The sequence below is a fragment of the Schistocerca nitens genome, chromosome 11 (assembly GCF_023898315.1).
Source record: "Schistocerca nitens isolate TAMUIC-IGC-003100 chromosome 11, iqSchNite1.1, whole genome shotgun sequence".
NCBI lineage: Eukaryota > Metazoa > Arthropoda > Insecta > Orthoptera > Acrididae > Schistocerca > Schistocerca nitens.
The window spans coordinates 182,384,350-182,409,302 of record NC_064624.1 but is presented as its reverse complement, the minus strand read 5'-3'; the positions used below and the strand labels follow the sequence as shown (position 1 = coordinate 182,409,302).

Here is a 24,953-nt window from a genome sequence, read left to right as displayed (position 1 = left end):
CATTAAGTTTCGAAGATATACATATGTAAATAAATACAAAATTTGTTGAAACAAACTTTTTGGAAAAATAATGAATTACCAATTACACTTTGAAAACCCGGTCGGCATTACTCGGTTTATTGTTGTTGTCGGAAAAACGCAAAAATGATAATATTTGTCTGAATCGGTTGTGGGACATCGTTTTGCGAAATATCGGTGTGTCTATCAACGGATTTGTTCACCAATAATCATCAATCCTTGATTTTTTTACAATGCCATAAGGACAGCAAGCCCAAACTATTTTGTAAGTTCGAGTCCCGTAACGTCGACGAATTTGGCAATTTTTTTTTATCCAGTCTCCTTCTGTTGCAATTCTGACTGTATTACTTGTTAGTTTCTTTGCTAATGTACTCAAATAGATCATTCCCAATATATAATTCTACGATATCCTCGGCACTCTGTGTATCTTTGGGAAATACAGGGTTATTACAAATGATTGAAGCGATTTCATAGCTCTACAATAACTTTATTATTTGAGATGTTTTCACAATGCTTTGCACACACATACAAAAACTCAAAAAGTTTTTTTAGGCATTCACAAATGTTCGATATGTGCCCCTTTAGTGATTCGGCAGACATCAAGCCGATAATCAAGTTCCTCCCACACTCGGTGCAGCATGTCCCCATCAATGAGTTCGAAAGCATCGTCGATGCGAGCTCGCAGTTCTGGCACGTTTCTTGGTAGAGGAGGTTTAAACACTGAATCTTTCACATAACCCCACAGAAACAAATCGCACGGGGTTAAGTCGGGAGGGCGTGGAGGCCATGACATGAATTGCTGATCATGATCTCCACCAAGACCGATCCATCGGTTTTCCCATCTCCTGTTTAAGAAATGCCGAACATCGTTATGGAATTGCGGTGGAGCACCATCCTGTTGAAAGATGAAGTCGGCGCTGTAGGTCTCCAGTTGTGGCACGAGCCAATTTTCCAGCATGTCCAGATACACGTGTCCTGTAACGTTTTTTTCGCAGAAGAAAAAGGGGCTGTAAACTTTAAACAGTGAGATTGCACAAAACACGTTAACTTTTGGTGAATTGCGAATTTGCTGCACGAATGCGTGACGATTCTCTACCGCCCAGATTCGCACATTGTGTCTGTTCACTTCACCATTAAGAATAAAACGTTGCTTCATCACTGAAAACAAGTTTCGCACTGAACGCATCCTCTTCCACGAGCTGTTGCAACCGCGCCGAAAATTCAAAGCGTTTGACTTTGTCATCGGGTGTCAAGGCTTGTAGCAATTGTAAACGGTAAAGCTTCTGCTTTAACCTTTTCCGTAAGATTTTCCAAACCGTCGGCTGTGGTACGTTTAGCTCCCTGCTTGCTTTATTCGTGGACTTCCGCGGGCTACGCGTGAAACTTGCCCGCACGCGTTTAACCGTTTCTTCGCTCGCTGCAGGCCGACCCGTTGATTTCCCCTTACAGAGGCATCCAGAAGCTTTAAACTGCGCATACCATCGCCGAATGGTGGATCTTTGTTGAACTTCGTCCTGAAGTGTCGTTGCACTGTTATGACTGACTGATGTGAGTGCATTTCAAGCACGACATACGCTTTCTCGGCCCCTGTCGCCATTTTGTCTCACTGCGCTCTCGAGCACTCTGGCGGCAGAAACGTGAAGTGCGGCTTCAGCCGAACGAAACTTTATGAGTTTTTCTACGTATCTGTAGTGTGTCGTGACCATATGTCAATGAATGGAGCTACCGTTAATTTATGAAATCGCTTCAATCATTTGTAATAGCCCTGTATATATGGACTCTAAAATCCTTAAAATTTATTATTGGTCCTCGGTAAATCAAAGTCTGACCACTGTGCACTGTCTTCGTCGGATTCATCCAAATCGGTTGGCAACCGTTTGGACATATCTCACTATCTTTCGAAAATTCTGCTTCACTTTCATTTTTTTGATATCCAATGTCTTCTTCTTAATCGGCTAAGTCGTCCATAACGTCAGACGAGACGTCCGCGCATTCATCGTAAATAGAGTGCAAAGGATACTACTAAAGTGCTGTCGCCGGCCACTGCGCGATACTATGCACACGACACCAGTGTGGTGTCGCCGGACGGTAGAGTGTTAAGTGACGGTATACTCTTCCTCGGCACTGTAAAACTCGTCAATCCTTTGAATTTTTATGGTTTTATATACCACCGTGGAATTTCCTGGCACATTAGAAAACGAAACTCAGGGGGTAAAACACGTTTTGAAAGATCTTTGATGTGCAGCAACTTGTATGCTGCACATTTTCGTATTACGAAGGTACAACTTCGAATTCCACCAAACACCGCATGTCACTTTCCGAAACATTGACACCGAGATTGCGATGCGCTTTTGTAAGCCAGTCAAAGCTCATGTCACGTGATCTCGCCAGCTGGTGACAGCACAGGACACGTGACGTAGTCAGCCAATAGCAAGACCACTCTTTAAGGGGCTCCGGAAAGGCTCAAAATCATGAAAAGTTCAATTTTTACTTTTTTGCGTTTTCTGAATCTGCAGACTATTACCTTTTAATAGATATATAATTTATTCAATTCCGAAGACTACAACTATTTTTAAATTTTTTTTGAAATGTGTTCTACATGGGCGTGACCCACTGTGGCGCTGTTAAACTGCTGTCAAATGGTATTATTAACGTCCGTGTTCATCAGGTACATTTTAGTGATGTGAGATAAAGTATGTGTTGTGGCTAACCTGTGATGGTTCAATATATATCGCTGGTGTGATTGTCGATTGTTTCATGTTTATTTACTCTGTCGTTATCTCGAAAATATTCGTAATTAATTCTGTTTCTTGAGTCTCTGTTTTGTTGAAGTATAATAAGGAGTAAAAGTAAAGTTATTAGAAATCCTCTGAAGGCTTTTAAGAAAAGGAGAAATGTTGGAAAGCCAAAGGTATGTGTTATTACTGTAAACAATAAAGACGATGAAAATCCCCAACATAGCTTGTGTCCCAAAGAAGAAGACAGTTGGTGTAAATATAACAAAGGATTGCTAACTGGTGAAGTGTACACTCATAAGCATAGTCTGCCTCATGCAATAATGGAGCTGATAAAACCTATTTTCAGAGACTTAGCAGCACCTGAACTGTTGAAAAAGTGTATTCACGGAAAAACTCAAAACCCCAATGAAAGTGTAAATAGTGTTATATGGTCGAGAATCCCCAAGACTGTATTTGTTGGAATAGAAACACTTCACTTTGGTGTGTATGATGCTGTTGCGACTTTCAATGATGGCAACATTGTAAGGTGCAAGGTATTTAGAAATATGGGAATGAAGATAGGTTCTAACATGGTACGAGCGATGCTTGCTTTAGACGACGAACGCCTTCGGGCTGCAGACAGGGCTGTAAAGAGTCTAGAAATACAAGCAAGAGTAAACAGGAGGAGGAACAAGAGGAAGCTGGAGGAGGAGTTTGCAGAGGATGAAGATAATCCATCCTATGGACCTGGAATGCACTGAAAAGTTAATCCAATCTTTGTCCCTCGATTCCCAAAACTTTTATTTTCTCATACTAATTACATGTTTTCTAAGGATCTTCCAAACATATTTGTTTCAAACTTTCAGTAAATGTTACACAGTACCTTCTGCATAATTTAACACAGCCTTTTTCCAAAAAACTGTATAGTTTTGAATATATAAATAAAAAAATTGCAAAAAAATGTTGTGAATTTTCATTACAATTGAAAAAAAATCATCTTTAATAACTGAACTAAAATTTTGTAAAATCCCTGTGTTAAGTTGTAGCCCATATTCCAATAAATAATCTGTAAAAAGTTCAACTTCCTACCTCAAATACTATGTGAGGAAAGATGTAATGTATAAGCGTTATTTTAACATTGCAAGTATAGGGCGTTCCGGAGCCCCTTAAGTAGCTCGAACACACTTATAATGAATGTTAATGGTTTAAATTAATATACATAGCATTCACATATAATATTGGGCTCGAAGATTAATAAGCTGGAAGAGAAGCTAAGCTTTCCCATATAATGTAGTATCTTAAAGGGTAACACGCTCAAAAAATATCACCACACAAATGTGCCAGTAAAATTTTTAATAACGACGTAAATGTCTCTTCTTCTAGGCTCGAAATTCTTCTCAATGATCGTCCTCAAAGAGTTGATTTTTAAATGAGAGTCAAACGCCTTGTCATTTAAGAAATTCATCGTACATTCTCGCACATAGTTCATCTTGCGTAAAAGGAAACTTGCTTTGTATGTAACGCTTTTCAAACCACCATTCGCAATATTTTCCTGCCACCTGTTAGAAATAGGTTCGTTTCAGCAGTTGCAAGATAGCGCCATATAACAGGCGTCACCGAGCTTGTGCAGCTACGATGACGCAGGAGGCCCATATGTTCGTACGTGTAAAACATTAAAAGATCATACATTATGTCATAAAACAAACAAGACATCAGAGGATACTTCAAGAGCGTCGGAATTTCGTGAACCACACTAAAATGCATAATTCGGCTTAAAGTGCATATGTCCAGATTCGGATGTAAATTTTCTTGGCGTATCAGTACTTTATTATCTCATGTTTGGTTCTTTATTATGCCATAATGCCATACGTGCACTTGAAATACAGCGAACAGTTGAAACTAGCCCACAGTGTGAAATTAAACACTTCGTTTCAAATAAATTGACTGCCCCAGCAGAAAAGATTAATAAAAGCCAAATCTCTTAACCAAACCGACAAAAATAACTTCATTGTTCTGCAAGGCGGAAATAAAATCTGAAACTAATAACAAATTTTAGCCTTCCGTAACTATGCGAACGTATTTTAACTCATTTGACAGCTTCCGGCCACAAAAATCCGTTTTGTTATCATTTAATGTGAGAGCAATAAACGAAGAGGAAACAACAAAACCACTGAACGTAGCCGGCCGCGGTGGTCTAGCGGTTCTGGCGCTGCAGTCCGGAACCGCGGGACTGCTACGGTCGCAAGTTCGAATCCTGCCTCGGGCATGGGTGTGTGTGATGTCCTTAGGTTAGTTAGGTTTAAGTAGTTCTAAGTTCTAGGGGACTGATGACCTAAGATGTTGAGTCCCATAGTGCTCAGAGCCATTTGAACCATTTGAACCACTGAACGTAAACACAGGTCACGTGGACGCTCCCCACCTCCCCACCACAACTCGGACTGCTCTGTGCATCAGCCCCGGACCTACAATATTTCCGAACCGGGGCAGTATTAAGTAGTGGCGCCCAGCCAAACTTCTGTAGCCTGAAGCGGGAGAAGGTTCTACTCATACGCGACTCAAATGCGCATGCACAAGAGCCCGCCCGCAACAGTGAAAAATTCCCGGAATTCTAAAAAAAAATCCCGGTTTTTTCCCGGTTTTCTCCCGGATGAAAAAATTCCCGAGTTTTTCCCGGATCTCCCGGTTGTCCCGGGTAGTATACACTCTGGCCCTAACATCCTACTACCCTCTGGGTCACATTGTACATTTCATTACAGTAACTACAGGGTGTTTCAAAAATGACCGGTATATTTGAAACGGCAATAAAAACTAAACGAGCAGCGATAGAAATACACCGTTTGTTGCAATATGCTTGGGACAACAGTACATTTTCAGGCAGACAAACTTTCGAAATTACAGTAGTTACAATTTTCAACAACAGATGGCGCTGCAAGTGATGTCAAAGATATAGAAGACAACGCAGTCTGTGGGTGCGCCATTCTGTACGTCGTCTTTCTGCTGTAAGCGTGTGCTGTTCACAACGTGCAAGTGTGCTGTAGACAATATGGTTTATTCCTTAGAACAGAGGATTTTTCTGGTGTTGGAATTCCACCACCTAGAACACAGTGTTGTTGCAACAAGACGAAGTTTTCAACGGAGGTTTAATGTAACCAAAGGACCGAAAAGCGATACAATAAAGGATCTGAAAAATTTCAACGGACTGGGAACGTGATGGACGAACGTGCTGGAAAGGTAGGGCGACCGCGTACGGCAACCACAGAGGGCAACGCGCAGCTAGTGCAGCAGGTGATCCGACAGCGGCCTCGGGTTTCCGTTCGCCGTGTTGCAGCTGCGGTCCAAATGACGCCAACGTCCACGTATCGTCTCGTGCGCCAGAGTTTACACCTCTATCCGTACAAAATTCAAACGCGGCAACCCCTCAGCGCCGCTACCATTGCTGCACGAAAGACATTCGCTAACGATATAGTGCACAGGATTGATGACGGCGATATGCATGTGGGCAGCATTTGGTTTACTGACGAAGCTTATTTTTACCTGGACGGCTTCGTCAATAAACAGAACTGGCGCATATGGGGAACCGAAAAGCCCCATGTTGCAGTCCCATCGTCCCTGCATCCTCAAAAAGTACTGGCCTGGGCCGCCATTTCTTCCAAAGGAATCATTGGCCCATTTTTCAGATCCGAAACGATTACTGCATCACGCTATCTGGACATTCTTCGTGAATTTGTGGCGGTACAAACTGCCTTAGACGACACTGCGAACACCTCGTGGTTTATGCAAGATGGTGCCCGGCCACATCGCACGGCCGACGTCTTTAATTTCCTGAATGAATATTTCGATGATCGTGTGATTGCTTTGGGCTATCCGAAACATACAGGCGGCGGCGTGGATTGGCCTCCCTATTCGCCAGACATGAACCCCTGTGACTCCTTTCTGTGGGGACACTTGAAAGACCAGGTGTACCGCCAGAATTCAGAAACAATTGAACAGCTGAAGCAGTACATCTCATCTGCATGTGAAGCCATTCCGCCAGACACGTTGTCAAAGGTTTCGGGTAATTTCATTCAGAGACTACGCCATATTATTGCTACGCATGGTGGATATGTGGAAAATATCGTACTATAGAGTTTCCCAGACCGCAGCGCCATCTGTTGTTGAAAATTGTAACTACTGTAATTTCGAAAGTTTGTCTGCCTGAAAATGTACTGTTGTCCCAAGCATATTCCAACAAACGGTTTATTTCTATCGCTGCTCGTTTAGTTTTTATTGCCGTTTCAAATATACCGGTCATTTTTGAAACACCCTGTACTTTCAGCCCATGACACAGGTCATCCTTATCGTTTATGTGCAACAATGCAGGGCTTGTCACCAGGGTCAGGATTCAGTTAAAATGAAACACAGCAAGTGACCCAGACGGTGCCTTTGTTCACAATAACCCTGCAAGTACTGGACTTTAGTAGTCTCTCTGTACTTATTGTCACGTCTTTTCCACTCTTCCTTCGCCCATTTGCATCTTACAATACATGCACTACTTATGGAGATGTCTTTCTTTTGTCAATCTACACCTCTTCACAGTAAGAGCTTCATCTAATGCTGTCCAATAGGCATTCAGCATCATCTCTTCAGAGGTTCATACTGGTGAGATCAATCAATCAGAATAGGCCTGCTCTTCTCCAGCCCTTATATGTACACAATTACTCAACAAATGAAGTGCACTGCGCAGAAGGGTGTACTTTGACTAATAACAACCTCTCTGTGCCTTAATTCCAGTTGCGAATGGGATGATGGAAAAATGTGCTCTGCAGTGTGTGGCAGAAAGTTCATAGCACACCATGCTGATATTTTCCCCTTCTTGTCCTATTCACATACAGTACATGTGGCTGTTGGTAACCCCCAGTATCTGATCTAATTAGTTCTCATTTTACCTTGTGATCATTTTATGAGAGTCACATTGTAAAAACCAATGTGTTTCTTGATTCACTTTGCACTGTTTATTTACCCTATACATATTGTGATACAGTCTCTTATACTTTGCACCCTTGATACTTCTGCAGGCCATATGTTCGAATAGAACTATTTAATATATAAGATGCTCAACAAAAAGTTCCCAAAATATTTACATGAGATGTGCTGGTAATAACTAGAAGACGCTATGCAATAAAATATGTTCAGAAATTAAATACTTGTTGAAATATGGACCACTCTGTGAGTATTCATGGTATTGTACGACCACATGTTCACCATAGGAGACGTCGCGCCAATACCGCATAATACTGCTTCTATCCTTCATATTGGCCTCAATTCGGCTTGGGAAACACTCCAGAAGTTCCTTTAGGTATCCTATGTTCAGTTGTAGTCACATTACAATGTTGGATCCCAGAGAACTAGCAAATTGTGTGAATGTTGATTACTACATTAATCCTCAATTTGAAACAATCCCAGACATTTTCTGTGGAATGATCATCAGGTATATGTAGTGTATATGTAATACAGTGATCAAGAATTGACAGCTAGAGAACCGGATCTGAGTGTGGGTCGGTGTTGCAGGTTCCTCGTCGGTGCTGTCGGGCTCGTTCGCCTTCAGTAAGCTGCCTGTGGAGGCGGCGCCATTGTTGCTGCAGCCTGGGACACCTCCTCCATTGTTGGAGCCAGAGGCGGAGCCCTACCCCCGAGAGCCTGCCGAGGGGGAGGTGGCCGAGGTAATGCGGGTCTGCTCGGGGTGCGACCCCGAGCCGTTCAAGGCAGCCGCCATCATCTCGTGGCGTGCCACGCCCAAGAAGGTCTACTCCGGCGCACTCTACTCGCTCGCCAACCCGGAGTGCAGGAAGTTCTGATCCTCTGCATTACAGATTCTGTGACAATGTGATGTGAGGCTGGATTTGGATCCATGGGTTTCGCCTTGTGGATGGATGGTTTATTGTTTGTGTGAAGAGGACTTCTTGTTCGTATAACTGGAAATAATAGTGAATTCTGTGTATGTGCATCTACTTGATCATTATCATCTGCTGCACATTCATGGAAATATGGGAGGGGATTGTTGCATAGTGTTGGAGAGTGATATAGGCTACTATATGACCGAGTAAGTTGGTCACCACATTGTCGTGCAGCATGCACAAACTGTCCTGTACATGGGGAGGCAAAGTACACAGAAGTACAAAGTGGTCCATCTGTGTGACAGTGCCAACTGTTTGCTGCATAATCTGGCCATATGCACTGCATTCCAAACTGTCTGCTGCATGCTCAGGTAATGTACACACAGCTGCAAACTCTTTAGTACATAATTGCAAAAAGGCTGTACAGTCAGGTCTGTCTGCATGACAGTGTAAACTGTCTGCTGCACAGTCAGCTTGTCTGCATGATAGTACAAACTGTCTGCTGCACACTCAGGCTGTCTGCATGATAGTACAAACTGTCTGCTGCACAGTCAGGCTGTCTGCATGACAGTGCAAACTGTCTGTGGCATGGTCACATTGTCTGCATGACAGTGCAAACTGTCTGCTGCACATTTAAGTTGTCTGTCTGACAATGCAAACAGTTTGCTGCATAGTGAGGCCATCTGTCTGACAATGCAAACTGCCTGCTATATGGTCAGGTTGTCTACATGACAGTGCAAACTGTCTGCTGCACAGCCAGGCTGTCTGCATGACAGAGCAAATTGACTCCTGTACAATCAGGCTGTCTGCATGAAAGTTCAAAGTGTCTGCTGCACAGCCAGGCTCTCAGCATGACAGTGCAAACTGTCTGCTGCACAGTTATGCTGTCTGTCTGACAATGCAAACTGCCTGCTGCACAGTCAGGCTGTCTCAATAAAAGTGCAAACTGTCAGTTGCACAACTCGGCTGTCTGTGTAGCAATGCCTATTGTCAACTGCACAGTCAGGCTGTCTCCATGAAAGTGCATACTGTCAGCTGCACAGTCAGGCTGTCTGCACGACAATGCAAACTGTCTGCTGCACACTCAAGCAATCTATGTAGCAGAGATAACTACTCCCTACACTATTGCACAGTTTGCAAATTGTTACAATATTTTGACTGCAATAGGACCAGAGCCTGTCCACTGCACTATTGTGCCACCTACACAAGAGCAGAAACTGCCCACTGTGTGTAAATAGAAAACAGTTCCCCCCAATATCCCATAGTCTGCACCATGAGTACTATCTTGGAATGTGCACAATAGTGCAAACCATCACCACAAACCGACAGTGCAAACTGTCTGCTGCACAGTTATGCTGTCTGTCTGACAATGCAAACTGCCTGCTGCACAGTCAGGCTGTCTCAATAAAAGTGCAAACTGTCAGTTGCACAACTCGGCTGTCTGTGTAGCAATGCCTATTGTCAACTGCACAGTCAGGCTGTCTCCATGAAAGTGCATACTGTCAGCTGCACAGTCAGGCTGTCTGCACGACAATGCAAACTGTCTGCTGAGCACTCAAGCAATCTATGTAGCAGAGATAACTATTCCCTACACTATTGCACAGTTTGCAAATTGTTACAATATTTTGACTGCAATAGGACCAGAGCCCGTCCACTGCACTATTGTGCCACCTACACAAGAGCAGAAACTGCCCACTGTGTGTAAATAGAAAACAGTTCCGCCAAATATCCCATAGTCTGCACCATGAGTGCTATCTTGGAATGTCCACAATAGTGCAAACCATCACCACAAACCTGTGCAGTCAGTTTGATCATACCAGCAGTCTACTGCAGGACAGCGAAAATTATCCACTGCCCCATCGCACTCCACATCTTGAACCAGCAAGATAATGCAAACTGTCTTACGCACAATTGTGCTATCTGCACAGAGGTGCAAATTTCTCTCTTCTAAATTGGGAGCTTTGTGTAAATGGCTACTTACAGCTGTGCAGATGGGTAGAAAGACAATTACATGAGTGTACAGAAGCACATACGAGCCAGTGCATGGTATATAAATACATTCTGTACAATTACTTATGAATGGTGGGCTCCATGTGGTTCCCTAGTTGTGCAGCGACTGTAAACCATAAAATTACCAAATAAGCAGCAACCAGTCGCAAAATCATGTTTTATTTATTTACTTTTGCAAATCGATTTAAACTGATTAACAGCTTACTTGTTCCTAGATCATATTAAATATAATTTTTAGTTCAGTTAAATCAAATGCTTTGTAATCCACAAAAAACCTCCCTAAAGCAAAGTGTACATGTTCACCCTTTATGAAGTGCAAAATTAATTTAATTTTACGTCCACTGATGTAAACAGGATGCAGCATGTCCTATATATCAACATGATTCAGCTGAAATGAGGGAAAAACTACAATGACAAGACGAAGACAATAAAAAGCTTTGCGGCTGCAGATGTGATAATTCAAGTGATGACATCTGTATCCCCTGTTGATTTATCTGTTTCTAGTTTCACGCAATTTTTCCTTCATTTCACGTATGTCCCTTCCCAATATCGCCATGATGATGCAGTGACCGCTAGCAATTGTTACCATAATACATTCGGTTTATATTCATCAACAGTCGTCATCTTCAATCATTATTTCGTATCTCATCTATTAATTGTTCCAAACTTTGGAAGTAAATGTTATTTCTTATTTATTAAACCATTTTTTGTGTTACGATGAATTTTTACTGTCGAAGTGTTAACTTTAGTAGGGGATTTTTATAAATGTGTATTTTGAGTAATTTTTATACAACAAACACAAACAAAGGCTTGAGAAAAGTGCCAACATGTCTGTTATACCTCTAACGACATTTGGTTGCAGTTTCTAGTGAATGATACAATCTACATCTCCATTTGTTCTACAGGAAGATATGTGCAACGTTTTTACGGTAGCATCGAAAATTCAGGTATTTCAGTGTTGAACACTCATTTTCAGATTTGTGTTACTAGCGCTGTGGTTTTGTGTTCTGAATCGAAACTACATTCCTTTATCGCGTTTAGAATCTTACAGTAGTGAGAAAAGCTGCCCATAGCTGCAAATATTAAGTGAAGTTTTGCAATAATTGCACTGCAACACATCTTTTCTTCATCATCTGTTTTGAACAAAAATAAAGCTTTCGTGTTGGCGAAAGACAATGGCTTAGGCTTGATAATGGGTCTTATAGAATATCAGTGAAGACAAAAGTTGTCATTATTCTTTGTTCACCTTTCTAATTTTTCATCTTTTACATAGAGTACTCAAATTTGGACTCGATTCAGATCATGCAGCCACTGTCTAACAGATTTAAAAGCCATCAACTGAAGATGAACACCAACCGCTGGTAATGATTTATGTCTTTATTTTATTAAATTTTTACCTCCGTGGTCTAAATGCGGTTCTGTCCTGATTGATGTGAAAATAATTATTCAATTTATTGATGACTGGTATTTTTCTCCTGTAATTCTTTCCTTAGCTTAAATTCCAATTTATTTTGTGTATTTTATGTGTCATTGGAAATCAGGAAGCTGTGAACTAGGTAAGCATTTCTGATAAGATACTGTTGAAATGAAAACAAGAAAAAAATTGTTGTATGTATAAAGACATAAATAAACGTTTACAGCAAACTGAGGGAATTCTTCTCATCTTATCCTCCACAGCCTAACTGGACTTAATGTACCGGATCCATGGTTTTCAGAAATTCCATTGTAATCACCCAACGTCCTCAAATTTTTGTTGGATGTATTCGAATCTCTGCCTCCGCCTACAGTCTGACCCGCAACAGCTCCCTTTAGAACAGTGCAACTTATTCCCTGATGTCTTAACACACGTCCTACGATTCCATCCCTTGTTCTTGTCAGTGTTCCCCACATATTCCTTTCCTCACCGATTTTGCGGACAACCTCCTCATTCCTTACCTTATCAGTCGGCCCCATTTTCAACATCCTTATCTAGCACCACATATCAAACACTTCGATTCTATTCTTTTCTATATTTTCCCAGTCTATTATAAACTAGGTGTGCTCCAGTCGTGCATTCTCAGAAATTTCTTCCTCAGATGAAGCCTATGTTTGATGGCAGCAGACTTCTCGTTACCTCGAATACCCTCTGTCCCTGTGATAATTTGCATTTTGTATTCTCCTTACTTAGTCCGTCATCTGTTATTTTGCTTCCAAGGCAACAAAAAATGGTTCAAATGGCTCTGAGCACTATGGGACTTAAGTTCTGAGGTCATCAGTGCCCTAGAACCTAGAACTACTTAAACCTAACTAATCTAAGGACATCACACACATCCATGCCCGAGGCAGGATTCGAACCTGCGACCGTGGCTGCCGCGCAGTTCCAGACTGAAGCGCCTAGAACTGCTCGGCAACCCCGGCCGGCAAGGGAACAGAATTCCGTAATTTCGCCTACTTGCAGGTCGTCAATTTTGATGTTAAGTTTATGGGTAAATTCACTTCTGTTACTTCTCACTCTTTCCACTCAGCACATCCTGTAATTATTCTTCACCTCTAGGAAGCATAGCGATGACATCAGCTAATCTCGCCATTGATATCCTTTCACCAGAAATTCTAATTCTACACTTGACCCTTTCCTCTAGTTTCGTCATTACTTCTCCGAGGTGTAGATTGAGCAGTAGGTGTGGAAGATTACATCCCTGTCTTACATCCTTTTTAATCCGAGCACCGCATTCTTCAACTTCAGTTCTTATTGGTCCCTCTTTGTTCTTGAGCATACTGTATAGTTCCCATCCTTCCCCACTTCGAACATCTTGCACCTTTTTACATTGTGGAATGCATTTTTCAGAGTGACAAATCCCGTTACGGTCGTGATCAAGTCTCTCACTCTAATATGTTATCTGAGTTATTTTTCTGTTTCCTCGTCTGCCAGTAATTCGCAGTATGAGTGTACCCATTGCTCGAAAAAAAAAAAAAGTTCAAATGTGTGTGAAATCTTATGGGACTTAACTGCTAAGGTCATCAGTCCCTAAGCTTACACACTACTTAACCTAAATTATCCTAAGGACAAACACACACACCCACGCCCGAGGGAGGACTCGAACCTCCGCCGGGACCAGCCGCACAGTCCATGACTGCAGCGCCTCAGACCGCTCGGCTAATCCCGCGCGGTTCCATTACTCGTTTAGAGACTGCAGTTTCGGAGGGTTTTACCATCAAAGTCCACGTCTCATTCCCATTAGCCCAATACTGATAACAGACATAAATTGTTATGTGTAATGGTGTTATTCTGTCTGTATGCGAAGGCTGGTCTCAGGAAGTATTGTAGAAATTTTGGTACGGTTTTCACTAATATGCAGCCCGATACTCGAGGGCGGTTTGTGTGTATCACTACACATAATAAACAAGTCTTTTTATTAAAAATGAAACACCTTCAGCTGTACTTAAGATTATATATTTATTTGGCTACTAGTTTCGACAGATCTGTTTACTGTCTTTGACCCGCTGGTTTAAACTTCCCGCCATCCATGTGGAGCACGTACTGGTCTCACCGCGGACTTGTAGAAGTCAGCCACACACAATTGATTTCATCAAAGTGTACGGGCCTGAAGATGGCGTTGACGCAACGTCGAAACTAGTAGCCAAGTAAATATAAAATCTTAAGTACAGCTGGAGGAGTTCCATATTTACTAAAAATTATACCAGCTGTGTCCCACCATCATCCAATTTAAGTATGGATGTACGAAGAATAATCAAATCGTCCAGACAGAGATATGTAGCGGTACCTGTGCGAAGTCAGGGTGAGTCGCTAAGGTAACAGAATCAATACGTTTAACTTGCATATACTACTGAAATACGCTTATCGTTTACGTATTAATGAAACCTAGAAGGAAGTGGGTAACTATCATTCGTTTTCAGATAGACAAGGTTTTCTCTGCTTTCGTCAAATTTAGCTCTTCCGCACAATATACGACGGCCAATCAGAAAGTAACCTCCGGTTGATTTAAAAAAATACACCAAGTTAAATAAAAATATTTTAATATATACATCTTACAACTACATCTTTGCACTATTTTTCTACATAGTCTCCATAGCGATTGAGGCACTTATCGTATCTCTTCACAAGCTTTGAAATTCCTTCTGCATAAAAATCACCCGCTTGTGCCTGGAGCCAGCCTGTGACCGCATCTTTGAACTCTTCGTCGTCATCAAACCGCTGTGACCCGAGCCATTTCTTCAAATGCATGAAGAGGTGATAATCACTTGGCGCCAGGTCTGGGCTGTAAGGTGGACGGTTGATAACGTCCCACTTGAAGGACTCGAGAAGGGCCGTTGTTCTGCGAGCAGAGTGAGGACGGGCGTTATCGTGCAAAAAAACGATACCGGAAGTCAGCGTACCACGGCGTTTGTTCTGTATAGCCCGTCGTAACTTTTTTATTGTTCCACAGTACACGTCTTGATTAATGGTCGTACCACGTTCCACGAATTCAACCAACAACACCCCTTTGGCATCCCAAAACACCGTTGCCATCAGTTTTCTGGCAGAAAAATCTTGCGAGGCTTTTCTCGGTTTGGTAGGCGAATTTGAATGTGCCCACATCTTTGATTGTTCTTTTGTCTCAGGGTTCACGTACTTAATCCAGGTTTCGTCACCGGTCACGATTCTGTTTAACAATGGTTCTCCTTCGTCCTCATAACGTGACAGAAAGTCTAATACAGAGGCATTCTTTGAGTTTTGTGGTGGTCGGTAAGGATTTTGGGCACCCATCGTGCACAGAACTTACGGTAACCCAATATTGCTGTCACTATCTCGTACAAGAGAGTCTTAGAAATCTGTGGAAAACCAATAGACAACTCCGACATTGAGAAACGTCGATTTTCACGAACTCTTGCATCAACTGTCTGAACGAGTTCGTCAGTCACCAATGATGGTCTACCACTCCTCTCTTCATCACGAACGTTTTCTCGTCCACTTTTAAATAAACGTACCCATTCACGGACAACTCCTTCACTCATAACTCTCGGTCCGTACACGGCACAAAGCTCACGATGAATAGCTGCTGCAGAATATCCCTTGGCTGTAAAAAAACCTTATGACAGCACGCACTTCACATTTGGCGGGGTTTTCTATTGCAGCACACATTTCAAACTGCCACAAAAACTAAGCTAGCGCAGGTACGACGTTCACTCGACGTTCACTTGATGCCGACTGACCTGTTGAGTGCGTGAACGCACAGATGGCGTCGCTACTCCCCCCACAACCCGCACTGTGACCAATCGGAGGTTACTTTCTGAACCGCCCTCGTATTATCAAACTTATTTAAGAACTTACACATCGAAACTGGAAATCTTGGAGAATCCAACCCCTCCCTACCCCCCCGTCCCCTTCTTCTTTAAAAGATTTCTGCGGATGGCAATGACTGAACCGTAGCTCCGCCAGCCCTTGCGAACTAGTGCGTAAAGCAACATCGCAATGAGGTCTTTGTGCTGCCGACAAAGAGAGAGCGTAAACGCATGCGATCGCGCCTAGGAGCAGAAAAGTCCACGTAACGCTTTCCCCCCCCCCCCCTTCCTCCTTCCACACACACAGCTCTGTCCCTTTAAGCAGCGTCCCCCCCCCCCCCCCCCCCGTGTTGACAAACGCGCCGCAGCGGCGCAAAGAATATTCAATTCCTCCGCCGCCCGGGACTTCTAAGGTTTCCGCCCGTGCGCTGGCGAGAAAGGAACCAATATCGAAAGCCGTGAGGGTTGGTGGTGGTGGTGGGGGGGGGGGGGGTGAAGGGGTGAGAGCGGGGGAGGGGTGGTAGTCGTGCACGAGGGACACGTCAGCGGGCGCGCCGCTGGTGGCGCTACGTGTAACAACATACGAACCACCCACGGCCGCACTAGCCCTGGACAGAATTTCCAATAGCGACGGAGTGCTGTGTCGGCGAATTTCTCCCGAGGAAGGGTGTTTTACGACCCGTAGGGTGGAGTCTGTGTTGCAAGACCGAGCTGCGCCTGTCTGCAAAAGAAAGTGCAACTACGTACACCATCTTACACCCGGTTACCACAATTAAAAGAAGACTCTGACAATGGCAGATGGGACGAAATGTTTTCAGGGACAGATCATTATCATCGAACAATAATAACGAACTTTACAAAAAAAAATTGGGAGACCTATTATTTACGGAATGACAAAATAGCTCAAACGGCTCTAACAAGGGAACTTCCCCATCGCACCCGCCTCAGATTTAGTTATAAGTTGGCACAGTGGATAGGCCTTGAAAAACTGAACACAGATCAATCGAGAAAACAGGAAGAAGTTGTGTGGAACTATGAAAAAAATTAGTAAAATATACAAGCTGAGTAGTCCATGCGAAGATAGGCAACATCAAGGGCAATGGGAGTCAAAGAGTGCCGTGGTCCCGTGGTTAGCGAGAGCAGCTACGGAGCGAGAGGTCCTAGGTTCAAGTCTTACCTCGAGTTAAAAGTTTAATTTTTTATTTTCAGTTTATGTGACAAACTCTTATGTTTTCATCACTTTTTTGGGAGTGATTATCACATCCACAAGAAAACCTAAATCGGGCAAGGTAGAAGAATCTTTTTACCCATTCGCCAAGTGTACAAGTTAGGTGGGTCGACAACATATTCCTGTCATGTGACGCACATGCCGTCACCAGTGTCGTATAGAATATATCAGACGTGTTTTCCTGTGGAGGAATCGGTTGACCTATGACCTTGCAATCAAATGTTTTCGGTTCCCATTGGAGAGGCACGTCCTTTCGTCTACTAATCGCACGGTTTTGCGGTGCGGTCGCAAAACACAGACACTACACTTATTGCAGTGAACAGAGACGTCAATGAACGAACGGACAGATCATAAGTTTGCGAAAATAAACAAAGTAAAATTTTGAGTCGAGGGAAGACTTGAACCAAGGACCTCTCGTTCCGCAGCTACTCACGCTAACCACGGGACCACGGAGCTCCTGATCTTTCGATTTCCCTGTTGTTGCCTATCTTGCACATGGACTACTCAGTTTGTATATTTTACTAATTTTTTTCATAGTTCCACACAAGTTCTTCCTGTTTTCTCGATTGATCTGTGTTCAGTTTTTCAAGGCCTATCCACTGTGACAACTTATAACTAAATCTGAGGGGGGTGCGATGGGGAGGTTCCCTTGTAAGCACTATTGGACAACATCTGAGGTCATCAGTCCCCTAGAACTTAGAACTACTTAAACCTAACTAACCTAAGGACATCACACACGTCCGTGCCCGAGGCAGGATTCGAACCTCCGACCGTAGCAGCAGCGCGGTTCCACACTGAAGCGCCTAGAACCGCTCGGCCACAGCGGCCGGCTTTACAAAAATATGTGAGAGCCATTATTTACGGAATGACAAATCAAGTAGTTGTGCTGACACGAAAAGGTGTCCGACAGGTTTGTGCATTATCACCCATCGTCTTTAACGTGTACACCGACGGGAAAAAAAATACCTCCAGTAAGAAATAGAGTAATGAAATTTCGGTAATATGTTTGTTTAGGTAAGACATTTAAGCGCCAAATTCGTGTAAAAATTTTCCCATTCTATGGTGCCAGGCTGTTACAGCAACCGGTTTAAAAGTGTTTCACATAAGAAAACAGTCTCGTTTGCGAAGTTATTTAATGTCAGTGACATGTTTCATCCTTTTGGGACCGAGCGAGGTGGCGCAGTGGTTAAGCACACTGGACTCGCATTCGGGAGGACGACGGTTCAATCCCGCGTCCGGCCATCCTGATTTAGGTTTTCCGTGATTTCCCTAAATCGCTCCAGGCAAATGCAGGGATGATTCATTTGAAAGGGCACGGCCGACTTCCTTCCCCATCCTTCCCTAATCCGATGAGACCGCTGACCTCGCTGTCTGGTCTCCTCCCCCAAACAAGCGAATCCAACCCTTTTGGGGGCATCATGAGATTGCGTTAAGATAGCTGGATACGTGACCCAGCCAGGGCACCAGAGCGACAGCTCTGACGTGAGGTGCTCAACAGTGTAAAATGGTGAAAAATGTTCGTCATTCCGAGAAAAATAGGAGTAAGATGTAGGGAAGGAAAGGTTATATATAACATGTACAGGTAACAACAGAGGAGATGATTAACTAAGTGCCGGCCGCAGTGACCGAGCGGTTCTAGGCGCTTCAGTCTGGAACCGCGCTGCTGCTACGGTCGCAAGTTCGAATCCTGCCTCGGGCATGGATGTGTGTGATGTCATTAGGTTAGTTAGGTTTAACTAGTTCTACGTTCTAGGGGACTGATGACCTCAGATGTTAAATCCTGTAGTGCTCAGAGCCAATAAGGAAGTGCTCGGATTAAGAAGTGTATAAGACAGGGATGTAGCCTTCCACCCCTACTGTTCAACCTATATATCGAAGAATCAATGATGAAAATAAATGAAACGTCCAAGAGAGCAATTACAAATCGTCATCAAAATTGCGGACGACAAATTACACGTGCTAAGTATTTGTGCTACCTGGACAGCAAAGCAGGCGTTGACAGATGTGAAAATTACCGAACTATCAGTTTAACAAGTCACGGCTGCAAAATACTATCGCGAATTCTGTACAGACGAATGGAAAAACCGGTAGAAGCCGACCTCGGGGAGGATCAGTTTGGATTCCGTAGAAATGTTGGGACACGTGAGGCAATACTGACCCTACGACTTAGCTTAGAAAATAGATTAAGGAAAGGCAAAGCTACGTTTATAGCATTTGTGGACTTACAGTAAGCTTTTGACAATGTTGACTGGAATACTCTCTTTCAAATTCTAAAGGTGGCAGGGGTAAAATACAGGGAGCGAAAGGCTATTTACAATTTGTACAGAAACCAGATGGCAGTTATAAGAGTCGAGGGGCATGAAAGGGAAGCAGTGGTTGGGAAGGGAGTGAGACAGGGTTGTAGCCTCTGCCCGATGTTATTCAATCTGTATATTGAGCAAGCAGTAAAGGAAACAAAAGAAAAATCGGAGTAGGTATTAAAATCCATGGAGAAGAAATAAAAACTTTGAGATTCGCCGATGACATTGTAATTCTGTCAGAGACAGCAAAGGACTAAGAAGAACAGTTGAAGGGAATGGACAGTCTCTTGAAGGGAGGATATAAAATGAACATCAACAAAAGCAAAACGAGGATAATGGAATGTAGTCGAATTAAATCGGGTGATGCTGAGGGAATTAGATTAGGAAATGAGACACTTAAAGTAGTAAAGGAGTTTTGCTATTTGGGGAGCAAAATAACTGAAGTAGAGAGGATATAAAATGTAGACTGGCAATAGCAAGGAAAGCGTTTCTGAAGAAGAGAAATTTGTTAACATCGAATATAGATCTAAATGTCAGGAAATCGTTTCTGAAGGTATTTGTATGGAGTGTAGCCATGTATGGAAGTGAAACATGGATGATAAATAGTTTGGACAAGAAGAGAATAAAAGCTTACGAAATGTGGTGCTACAGAAGAATGCTGAAGATTAGATGGGTAGATCACATAACTAATGAGGAAGTAATGAACAGGATTGGGGAGAAGAGGAGTTTGTGGCACAACTTGACAAAAAGAAGGGGGCGGTTGGTAGGACATGTTCTGAGGCAACAAGGGATCACCAATTTAGTATTGGAGGGCAGTGTGGAGGGTAAAAATCGTAGAGGGAGACCAAGAGATGAATACACTAAACAGATTCAGATGGATGTGTGCTGCAGTAGGTACTGGGAGATGAAGAAGCTTGCACAGGATAGAGTAGCATGGAGAGCTGCATCAAACCAGTCTCAGGACTGAAGATCACAACAACAACATTGACAGCAAAATAACAGATGACGGACGAAGCAAGTAGGACATAAAGGGGGTTAGCACAGGTAAAGCGAGCATTGGTAATCAAGAGTAGTCGGCTAGTATCAGATATAGGCTTTAATTTGAGGACGAAATGTCTGAGAATTTACGCTAGGACCGCAGCATTGTAAGAAATCAGGCAAAGCAGGGAATCGAAGCGTTTCAGATGGCGTGTTGTAGAGAGGTTGTTGAAAATTAGGCGGACTATGTCTCCGCAAAAACTTCGAAGAAAGGAACATATGGAAAAGTCTGACAAGAGGAAGGGACAGGATGAAAGACGATCAGGGAATGAGTTGCAGAGTTCTAGACGGAGCTAGAGAGGGTCAACCCTGCAGGGGAAGACAAGAGATTGAAATACACCTAACGAATAACTAAGGATACTTTGCGATGAAGACGTTGCCACAGGAGAGAAACTCGTGGTGGGTGCATCGAACCAATCAGAAGACTGATGCAGAGAACGAATGGAGAATAAGGTTGGTGGCTCACGTGTGAAGCGAGTTCCGTTGGAGGTTGTACGTCTACATCTACACTCCGCAAACAAGCGTGCAGGGAAGAGGGTATTTCCAGGCTTTCTTCCGGTTCCACTGAAGTATGGAGCCGGCCGGAGTGGCCGAGCGGTTCTAGGCGCTACAGTCTGGAACCGCGCAGCTGCTACGGTCGCAGGTTCGAATCCTGCCTCGGGCATGGATGTGTGTGATGTCCTTAGGTTAGTTAGGTTTAAGTAGTTCTAAGTACTAGGGGACTGATGACCACAGGTCCCCTAGTGCTCAGAGCCATTTGTTTTTTAAGTATGGAGCGTGCGAAGGATGACTACTTAAACGGCAGTGCGGGCGGTGTAATAAGAGCCAGTTTGTATTCGCGGTCTCTGCGCAAGCGATACGCAGGAGGCTGTAATATACGAGGTCTGTCCAAAAAATTCCGAAACATTCGCAATTTCGCGCCAATGGTGTGTTGGAGCGAAATGCAGTTGGCATTGCTGCACACGTCTGTTCAAATGGTTCAAATGTCTCTAACATGGGAACCTCCCCATCGCACCCCCCTCAGATTTGGTTATAATTTGGCACAGTGGAAGGCCTTGAAAAACTGAACACAGATCAGTCGAGAAAACAGGAAGAAGTTGAGTGGAAATATGAAAAAAAATTAGTAAAATATACAAACTGAGTAGTCCACGGGCAACATAGGCAACATCAAGGATAATATGGACGCAGGAGCGCTGAGGTCCTGTGGTTAGCGTGAGCAGCTGCGGAGCGAGAGGTCTTTGGTTCAAGTCTTCCCTCGAGTGAAAAGTTTACTTACTTTATTTTTCCAAAGTTATGGTCTGCCCGTTCGTTCACTGACGTCTCTGTTCACTGAAATAAGTTTAGTGTCTGTGTTTCGCGACCGCACCGCAAAACCGTGCGATTAGTAGACGAAAGGACGTGCCTCTCCAATGGGAACCGAAAACATTTGATGCAGGAAAACACGTCTGATATATTCTATACGACACGGGTGACGGCATGTGCGTCACATGACAGGAATATGTTGTCGACCCACCTAACTTGTACACTTGGCGAATGGGTAAGAAGATTCTTCTACCTTGCCCGATTTAGGTTTTCTTGTGGATGTGATAATCACTCCCAAAAAAGTGATGAAAACATAAGAGTGTGTCACATAAACTGCAACAAATGAAAGCAACAGTTTCACAGTCGCAGAGTTTTCTCTGTGCTCTGTCAAAACAAATGTTTTTAACGTTTTCAAATTTTTCCGTGTCTAGACCGTCAAATCCTGCAAATGTCCAAGAAAATCTGCATATGTCCAAGCAAATCTGAACACGTCCTGGAAGTTCGGAGAGCGAAATTGATTATGCGTGAGTGCCTGAACTCTGATAATTGTCTGAAAATAAAAATTTAAACTTTTCACTGGAGGGAAGACTTGAACCAAGGACCTCTTGTTCCGCAGCCGCTCACGCTAACCACGGGACCACGGCGCTCCCGTGCCCATATCATCCTTTATGTTGCCTATGTTGCCCATGGACTACTCAGTTTGTATATTTTGCTTATTTTTTCATAGTTCCACACAACTTCTTCCTGTTTTCTCGATTGATCTGTGTTCAGTTTTTCAAGGCCTATCCACTGCGCCAAATTGTAACTAAATCTGAGGGGGGTGCGATGGGGAGGTTCCCTTGTAAGTACTATGGGACTTAACATCTGAGGTCATCAGACCCCTACACTTGGAACTACCTAAACCTAACTAACCTAAGGACATCACGCACATCGATGGCCGAGGCAGGATTCGAACCTGCGACCGTAGCAGCAGCGCGGTTCCGGACTGTAGCGCCTAGAGCCGCTCGGTCACAGCGGCGCACACGTCTGTGTTTAATGTGTGTTAGCAGTTTCATTGTCGTATGTGTTCTAATGTGCGTGAATTCCTATGGGACCAGACTGCTGAGATTATCGGTCTCTAGACTTACACACAGAACTAAAACTAACACACACCCATGCCCGAGGGAGGACTCCAACCACCGGCGGTAGGGGCCGTGCAAAACCGCGACATGGCGCCTCAAACCGCGCGGCCACACAGCGCGGCCGTGTGTTAGTTGTTGTTCAGTGCTGTATAGAGTAGAACGTCGTGTCGCACAGTTTGCAGATTTCGAGATGGCAGAGTTAGGGAAGCAACGCGTCTGGATTAAATTTTGCGTGAAACTCAAGAAACCGTTCACAGAGGCACACCAGATAAAGCCCACGGTGACGAGTGCTTAAGCCGTACTCGGTGTTACGAATGGCTGACACGGTTTAAAAATGGCCAGATGGAAGTTAACTGTGACCCTCGTTCAGGACGCCCTTCGACTTCTGCCGACGACGCTCAAGTCGGGAACGTCAAGGAAATTTGGCGTGCCGATCGAAGACTGAGAGATTGGAGAAGAATGTAACATTTCAGTTAGATGGTGCCATGAAATCCTGACACAGCAATTTGGAATGAACCCTGTTGCCGCCATTTCGTTCCATGGCTCATGACCAGAAAGGCATTCGCCTCTCAATTTGTAAAAAACTTTTGGATCGTGCAAATGAGATCGAGATGTTCCTTAAGAGAATTTCGCGTGCCGATCGAAGACTGAGAGATTGGAAAAGAATGTAACATTTCAGTTGGATCGTGTCATGAAATCCTGACACAGCATTTTGGAATGCATCCTGTTGCCGCCATTTTGTTCGATGGCTCATGAGTCAAGACCAGAAAGACATTCGCCTCTCAATTTGTAATGAACTTTTGGATCGTGCAAATGAGATCGAGATGTTCCTTAAGAGAATCGTAACTGGTGATGAGTCGTGGGTCTACGGTTATGATGCTGAGACCAATGTTCCATCTTCACAATGGGCCGGGAAAGGTTCTCCGAGACCAAACAAAGCTCGTCAGGTCAGGTCAAATGTGAAAGCCATGGCCTCGCGGGATTAGCCGAGCGGTCTGAGGCGCTGCAGTCATGGACCTTGCGGCTGGTCCCGGCGGAGGTTCGAGTCCTCCCTCGGGCATGGGTGTGTGTGTGTTTGTCCTTAGGATAATTTAGGATAAGTAGTGTGTAAGCTTAGGGACTGATGACCTTAGCAGTTAAGTCCCATAAGATGTCACAGCTAGAGATGGGGGATCCGCTCCTGAACCGATTCATGGAGTTGAATCTTTCAAAGGAGTGAACAATCAGTGATTCAGAAAAAAAGAACGGTAGCTCCAAAAGTTTCCCACAGCAGAGAGAGAGAGAGAGAGAGAGAGAGAGAGAGAGAGAGAGAGAGAGACGGAGCATATCAGCAGCGCCTCTGCTGGTCAGAGCACAGTGCACGCCACACAACACAGCCAGCGCCGGCCTCTGCCCTGCTTCTGCCTTGGCTGCCTGCATTGTGCAGTGCCCCATTGGATTTTGTGTTTCACATATGCCGTTGCCATCTCTGTGCTTCGTCTGCCGCGTGCAGTGTCTGGCGCAGCTTAACTTCGCATCGCACTCTGTCGGCGATCGTTTCAGTCGCACATCCTGCCCTCTGGGCGGTTGATGCGAGCAACAGGACAGAGAGCCTCCTAGTGGAGAACATAAGAACTACTTGCAACAACCCGCTCGCAAGAGAACGGACGATTTGCCTCGGAGGGGGTGGCTCGTGGCCGTTCACCACTCCCCCCACCCTCGGAACTCGCCCGCTCAACGCTCACCCCACCGTTCTCGACTCCAGCCAGAGCGTTGAGCAAAGCAACTCAGGTGTCACTCTTGTCTCTGCGGTCTTAGCTCACGCAGCAATACAGCTCGTGGCTCGACCTGCTTGACTCAGCGCCTCTGCATCGGAGTTCGTCCATACTGGATATTGTTCTTCGTACTAATACCGATGTGTATATTACATAATTATGTTATTTATACATCATTTGTTTTTATTTTATTTTTATTTGTTTAAACTGATCAGATGAGGTTCCTGACGACTCCTCTTACTATAGGATTTTTTATTATGGACACTCGAATTTACGCTTTAATTACGAGTGAACCGATAAACGTATCGCAAAATGTGATACACCAATATTTTC

At 43.9% G+C, this 24,953-nt stretch overlaps 2 protein-coding genes across 2 annotated transcripts in view; one reads left to right on the top strand and one right to left on the bottom strand.

Moving 5' to 3' along the window:
• LOC126213014 (uncharacterized) overlaps positions 1-9,926 on the top strand; it is a 122,715-nt gene extending 112,789 nt beyond the window's left edge. The window contains exon 7 of the mRNA XM_049940575.1: positions 8,283-9,926. Coding sequence (XP_049796532.1) covers positions 8,283-8,569 — 287 coding nt within the window. The 3' untranslated portion in view covers positions 8,570-9,926. The remainder of the gene's footprint in view (positions 1-8,282) is intronic.
• LOC126213015 (coiled-coil domain-containing protein CG32809-like) overlaps positions 1-24,953 on the bottom strand; it is a 626,459-nt gene that overhangs the window by 436,725 nt on the left and 164,781 nt on the right. The gene's annotated exons all lie outside the window — the stretch shown is intronic.